This window comes from Cebus imitator, unplaced genomic scaffold (genome assembly GCF_001604975.1).
Source record: "Cebus imitator isolate Cc_AM_T3 unplaced genomic scaffold, Cebus_imitator-1.0 Scaffold449, whole genome shotgun sequence".
Classification (NCBI taxonomy): domain Eukaryota; kingdom Metazoa; phylum Chordata; class Mammalia; order Primates; family Cebidae; genus Cebus; species Cebus imitator.
Genome location: NW_016107764.1, coordinates 2,399,815 through 2,406,988, shown reverse-complemented (window position 1 = coordinate 2,406,988; position 7,174 = coordinate 2,399,815). Strand labels below are relative to the sequence as shown.

At 57.1% G+C, this 7,174-nt stretch overlaps 1 protein-coding gene across 2 annotated transcripts in view; it reads right to left on the bottom strand.

Annotated features, from left to right (window-relative positions):
- Window positions 1-4,896: 4,896 nt before the first annotated feature.
- ZNF707 (zinc finger protein 707) overlaps window positions 4,897-7,174 on the bottom strand; it is a 10,495-nt gene continuing 8,217 nt past the window's right edge. For both annotated transcript variants that reach the window (XM_017511552.2, XM_017511553.2), the window contains one exon: window positions 4,897-6,563. In XM_017511552.2, the coding sequence (XP_017367041.1) occupies window positions 5,704-6,563 (860 nt within the window). In that variant the 3' untranslated portion in view covers window positions 4,897-5,703. The remainder of the gene's footprint in view (window positions 6,564-7,174) is intronic.

The following is a 7,174-nucleotide window of genomic DNA, read 5'->3' as shown; positions in this document are numbered from 1 at the left end:
GTGCCACCATGCCCAGCTAATTTTTTGTATTTTTAGTAGAGACGGGGTTTCACCTTGTTGACCAGGATGGTCTCGATCTCTTGACCTCGTGATCCACCCGCTTCGGCCTCCCAAAGTGCTGGGATTACAGGCTTGAGCCACCGTGCCCGGCGAAAGTTAGCCTTTAAAACAAAGTATTATTTCTAACATTTATTATTATTATTCTTTAACAAGAAAGGAGCTTTGAAGAGGAACTTTTTACTTTCTACAGAGCTATAAGAAAAGACCCAACAACCAACCAGAAAAAGCAGACAAATGACTTGAACGCCAAAGAAGTACAAATGCTGAAGCATGTCTGAAGAGAGCCATGCTGCCCTAGGAGCCAGGGAGGGGCAGGTCGAGGCAATGCCAGGAAGACCCAGAGCGAGGGGCCGTGCAGGGCACCCCATCATTGTGGGGCCTGGGAGTGAGGAACACTCCCATTAATGTTGGCTGCCTGTTGCTATTAAATCTAAAACAGCCCTACTCTCAGACTCACAGATCAACCTCTGGGAATCCATTCTGCACCTTCACTGTGGGTTGCTCGAGTCTCCTGAAATACATATATTCAGGCCCTAACCCCAAGTACCTCAGAACGTGACTGTATTTGGAGACGACGTTGTTGCAGATGTAATTAGCTGAGGTCATTAGGGTAGGCCCTAATCCATTGTAACTGGTGTCCTTATGAGAAGGTGGTCACATGAAGACAGAGACACAGGGAGCACGCGTGTGCCAACAGAGGCAGAGGTTGGAGTGATTGTCTACAAACCAAGAACTGCCAGGAACTCCCGGCAACACTGAAAACTGGAAGAAGCAAGGGAGGATCCTCCCGACAGGTTTCAGAGGGAGAGCTGCCCTGAGGATGCCTTGATTTGGGACATCAGGCCCCCAGAACCGTGAGAAAATTTCTGTTGTCTGAAGCCACCTGGTCTGGGTGCTCTGTTACAGCAGCTCCAGGAGCCTGGCAAGGTCTAGGCGCACGCGGACGCAAGAGCTGGGATACGGGCACCTGTGCACACAGATGTAAGAGCAGACACATTCGCTGCAGCGGGATTCACGATGTCACCCAGACACTGGGATGGCAGGACGGTGTCCTGGGACAGTATGGGGCTGCTAGAAGGAGCACACACAGATGGAATGAGAGACACACACGCAGGGCACGCACACGACAAGGAGCACACACACGCAGGTTTGTGCCTACACAGGCACTGGGCAAGTATTTGTGGTGTGAACCTAAAAAGAAACTCAGAGACAAGCTTTTGTTGGCTTGGGAATGGCAGAGGATTGCAATTCAGGGTATGCCAGCTTTGGCAGGTCATAGGTGTATCCAGGGGAGTTGGGGAAAGGCAAATCTTAAAGACAAAAAGGGCCGGGCGCGGTGGCTCATGCCTGTAACCCCAGCACTTTGGGAGGCCTTGGGGGGCGGATCACCTGAGGTCAGGAGTTCGAGACCAGCCTGGACAACATGGCAAAACCCGTCACTGCTAAAAATACAAACATCAGCTGGGCGTGGTGGCTTGTGCCTGTAATCCCAGCTACTTGGGAGGCTGAGGCAGGAGAATCCCTTGAACCTGGGAGGTTGACGTTGCAGTGAGCCGAGATTGAGCCACTGCACTCCAGCTTGGGAGACAGAGCGAGACTCCATGTGAAAACAACAGCAACAACACAGAAACAAGAAAGAAGCCCACATACGCCGTTTTCAAAGCCAAGGGTTACGGGGACCGAGCGTTGCCGCGGTCTGTCACAGGAGCTGGAATTAGTGCAGGGGCTGAGACAGTCCGTCTCGGCAAGCGTCCGTCTGGAGCAGTGCAACGCTGAGGACGCTCTGTGGGTCGTGGAACTGGCTCCGCGGGGGACTGTCTCCACGTGGGACTGTCACAGGCCTGTGTGTGTGCAGACTCCATGCTGGTGGTGGACACACTCTGCCCTCCGTAGAGCTCATTCCACAGGAGTGGGGCGGTACTTCCCGGACAGCAGAAGGTCTGTGTGAACTGTAACTCAGAATACTCTTCACTAAATGCTAAGGGGCTCAGGCGTGCGGCTTTGCTGAGTAAACCTGAAGGCGGGCGATGGACAGCGTGTCCTGCACAGGTGGCCGCCGTATAGCCACGACAGCACGGGGCTGCTGGCTCCGCCCAGCGTCTGTTCAGCAGCGTCCAAACGCAAGAGCCAGCAGTGCGTGAGCCCCGGATGACAAGGCCGTCAAGAGCCAAGGCAGCCTGCTCGGACAACCTCCACCTCCCAGGTTCAAGTGATTCTCTTGCCTCAGACTCCTGAGAAGCTGGGATTACAGGCACCCACCACCACACCCAGCTAATCTTGGTGGACTTTATACTGGGCACCTGTGTCCTGAGTGCTGACACAAAGGCAAGGCAAGCAACTGTCCCCGGAAGACAGAGGGATGGGAGGCCAGGTCACTAGCATGGCTGTCAGTGGACCCTGCTGTGCACCCATTTGGCCACAAAGTAGTTTCATGCATCCTCTGCCCAGGATAAATGCAGAGAAAACTTGGCCATACAGGCTCCTAGGGAGCGACGGTGGCTGGCCCCAGGAAGGAAGGTGCTCCGAACGAGACGCCTGCTGTGAGTCCTGTCACTCACCCCACTCCTGGCCGGGAGGATGGAGCTGGCGGTGAGGAGGCCAACAGAGCCTCCCTGCCCTTTGCACCCCCACGGCCTCATCCCACCATTCTCTACCCAGGCTCTTCTGTGGGCCTGATCTTCTCCAGCGACCCTGCAAAGCAGGAAGGGAAGCCTGAGTGTTAGGAGGACAGACAGCTAAGAGCTGCAGCTTGACATCAGCTGAGCATAGCCATGCTCCTCCCTGGGAAATGCCAAGAGAGGGACCCCTACTCTACCCAGAGCTCTGCTAAGCAGGGTCGAAAACTTGCAGCCTGGGGTGCACCATGCCTGTGGCCAAACCATCCAGTGCGTGAGCCCCAGATGACGGGGCCAAGAGCCGGCAGTGCATGAGCCCCAGATGACGGGGCCAAGCGCCGGCAGTGCGTGAGCCCCGGGTGACGCGGCCAAGAGCCGGCAGTGCGTGAGCCCCGGGTGACGCGGCCAAGAGCCGGCAGTGCGTGAGCCCCGGGTGACGCGGCCAAGAGCCGGCAGTGCGTGAGCTCCGGGTGACGGGGCCAAGAGCCGGCAGTGCGTGAGCCCCGGATGACACGGCCACCAAGAACCAAGGCAGCCTGCTCAGACAACTGACGGTCAGCAGATGGGGCAGCACGTTACCAGTCTTTGTTGTTCACATTTAAATCCCCCACAATTGTGTCACAAAGTGACAGCACTGTGAAGGACTAACGACCAGGCTCCAATGACCCTGGATGCGGCCAGCTGCTTCCTGCAGGGCAGGGCGCTCAAAACCTGTCTTCATGACCCCTCGTGTCTACTGCTGGGACATCAGCTGCTCTGTCCCCACCTGCGCTCAAGCACCTGAAGGCCCTTCCAATGGCACTCACTGGGCAGGGGACAAACCAGACACGAAACATACCAGCCTGGACTCTGTGAGTTATGGAAATGCACCCGTACACCCCACAGGGTAGATTTCCACTTATCCTGCAGGGCCCTCATGGCCTCACTGAGCTCTGCCAGAGTCCACCCTGCAGAAGTGCTTTTCCTGCACAGGGTCTGTGGGCCAGGACTGACCCAGAGGAGCTTCTGCTACAGCCGAATTGTCACTCTGGAATTCCCATGTGGAGCCCCTAAGCCCAAGGCAGTGGTATGAGGAGGTCTCTGGGAGGTAATTTGGCTTCGATGGGGTCATGGGGTGGTCCCTCCCCACGGGATCCAGTCCCTCACAAGGAAAAGATGACACCAAAGCCCCTCCCCACATGAGGACACCTCTGTGAACCAGGAGGTGCTGAGCAGAAACGGAGGCTGTTGGCACCTCTACCTGGGACTTCAGCCTTCAGAGCTGGAGAAAATAAACCTCTGTTCTCAGTGGCACCGTCTGTGGTGTCCTGTTAAGGCAGCCTTGTAACTCCATGACTTACAGCTGCTCTCTACAATCTTCAGTGAGCACTAAATAACTCATACTTATGCTGTAAATAAAAGATTTAGGGAAATTTTCAAACGCACTAACCTCCTAGCTTCAACAGCTGTCAATGTTCAAATACTACTGTGTCTTTCTCCTTTTTATTAGCATTTTAAAGCACATCCCAGGCGCCACATCATTTCCCAATAAACACTTGAGAACGCATCTGAGTGAGGGTTCTTCCTCAAACACAACCCGTGTCACCATCACTGCCAACAGCCAATTCCTCACCCCACCCCACTCACAGCCCACGCTCACATTTCCACGTCGGTCTCAAGTGTGACTGCACAGGCCGGGCATCGTGGCTCATGCCTGTAATCCCAGCACTTTGGGAGGCTGAGGTGGGTGGATCGTGAGGTCAAGAGATGGAGACTATCCTGGCCAACATGGTGAAACTCCATCTCTACTATAAATACAAAAAAACCAGATGGGCGTGGCGGTGCGCGCTTGTAATCCCAGCTGCTTGGGAGGCTGAGGCAGGAGAATCACTTGAACCCGGGAGGTGGAAGTTGCAGTGAGCTGAGATCATCCAGTACACTCCAGCCTGGCAACAGAGCAAGACTCCGTCTCAAAAAAAAAAAAAAAAAAAGACTTTGCACTTGGTTTGCTCAAAGCAGGGTCACACACAGCGCCCTCGGCCTTTCTGCATGCCCGCTTCCCATGGGAACGCCGCCGTCTGGTGGCGTCTCTGTCCTGACCTAACTCAGGGCTTCCTCTCGCCATGTCCACCTTCTCCTCTTCCCTAGAAACTCGTTTCTGATTCCGACATTACATGTGCATGTGTTGGCTGGATTTCTTAAAGAAAAACAGGCAAACACAAAAATCCTTCAACGGTTCAGCTAACCTGAAACATGGGGGTCTCCCCTTGGGATCACCACTGGTAGATGTTTATTTCTGGCTGGTTAAGCAGACATCTTAAGTTTAAAACAAAGACGTCACCTCTTCCCCACGAAACGCCCTGTGGCGAATACGGTCACTGCACTGCCGAGACCCAACTCGATCTGCCAATTCCAGGTGCGTGCCCAAGACTCTGAGCAGCGGAGTTGGGTGGAGGCCATTTCTGCAGCACAGGGGTGGCCTGCCTAACCAGCTGAGCATCCTCACTAATCCGTGAACGAGCCGTCAGTATTACAAAGGCTCTCGTTTCTATGGCCCAGACGCAGAGGCTGCAGGAGGGGTTTTGCCTCTGTGCAATGCTCACAGCTGCCTAACCTCACCCAAGACAGAGACAGGAATTGAAGCCAGACCAGGCAGCGAGTATGGGGTGCAGAGGCAGGAAGAAAGGCCCAGCACACAGCGACCGGGGGCTGGGGTGGAGTCCCTGAGCCAACAGCTGTGGGCACCAGGCAGGCTGCTCCGCCTTTGAGTCCGGGCCGGGAGTGTGGCTTGCTCCAAGTTCGCACATGCTCTCAGCACGTCCCCAAGGTGCCTGGCGCTGGGGCACAGCCCCCACCATCTCCAGCATACTCATGGATCCACTTCTCCCTGCTGGCAGTTTTCCCAGTAAAACTTCTTGGGGGTCTGGGGAGCTGTGGGGACGGAGACGGCTTCTCAGGTTGATTTTCCAGGCTGAAGAGCATCTTCTCTCTGCAGCCCTCCCTCAGCCCAGCACTGCCGCGGAGGTGCACGCCCAGCCCTCGGGAGCCTCTACACTTCCCCGTGCCTGTGCGTCCCCTGATGCCGCGTGAAGAAGCCCAGGTGGCGGAAGCCCTTCCCGCAGTGGTGGCACTCATAGGACCTCTTAGTCAGGTGCAGCCTCCGGTGGATGCTGAAGCCCTTGGGCCACCGGAAGGCCTTGCCGCAGTCGCCGCAGGTATAGGGCTTCTCCCCGCTGTGCACCCTCTGGTGGTGGCTGAGGTTCTCCTTGGTCCGGAAAGCCTTGCCACAGTCCGCACAGTAGAAGGGCCGCTCCCCACTGTGCACCAGTTGGTGTCGGAGCAGGTTGGACTTCTGCTTGAAGGCTTTCCCGCAGTCGCTGCATGGGTAGGGCCTGTGCTCCGTGTGGACCTTGCGGTGCTGAGCCAGGCGGTCCTTCAGGCTGAACGCCTGCCCACACGCCTCGCAGCAGAAGGGCTTCTCGCTCGTGTGGTTCTTCTGGTGACGCTGCAGGTTGGAAGCCCACCGGAAGGTCTGGCCGCACTCAGGGCACTGGAAGGCCTTAGTCCCCGTGTGCACCGTCTGGTGAGCGAGCAGCCGGCTGTGGCAGCTGAGCGCCTTCCCACAGGTGCCACAGATGAATGACAGCTCTACGGCGCGCTGCCTCCGGCGCTCTCTGCGGCCCGGCCGCTGCCCACAGCACCGCGTGAGAAGCTGACAGGGGAAAGCCGCGGGCGTGGTGTCTGTCTTTTCCGGAGCAGTTCTGGGAAGCTGCCCGTCATCTGTGTCCAGCCTGAAGCTCTTCCTAACGCTGATTCCTTCCCTGGCTCTTTCTCGCCGCACGGGGGTTTTCTTGTGAGCCCGAGTTGGATGATCCCAGTGTCTCTTGGGGTCTGCAGACTTCCCTGCCCCTATGGAAGGAACAGAGACCCTCACACAGAGCCAGTGGCCCATGGCCAGGCAGGCGGTGCCGCCAGCAAAGCACAGAGGGCCCTCCTGTGTGCCTCGATTCCCTTCCATCTACTCAGCTCACTCCGCATGACCACGAGTGACTAGGAAAACTCATTCAAAGAAACACAGATGAGCCACCAGTATCAACAGCAGAGACCCAGATGAGTTCAGACGCCTCCCCAGCCCTGGTGGCAGGCAGGCCACTCACTCCTGGCACTGCTGACGTGAGGGGGCACCCACACATGCCTGCCGACCAACAGAAGCAAATGGGCCAAGAGAATGTCCATGTGCCTTGTTCACTCAGCAGGCGCCGCTTATGAGGGTGGAGGTGGGGCCGGACTGTTGTCTGGGAGACGGGCAGCTCCACATGATTCTCCACCACTCAGCCTCGGAGTCACAGCTCCCTCCAGCTGGGGCTCCATACGCCCAGGGACCCCACACCTCCACAATGGGGGCTCCACACGCCCAGAGACCCCACACCTCCCCACCGGGGGCTCCACACGCCCAGAGACCCCACACCTCCCCACCGGGGGCTCCGCACGCCCAGGGACCCCACACCTCCCCACCGGGG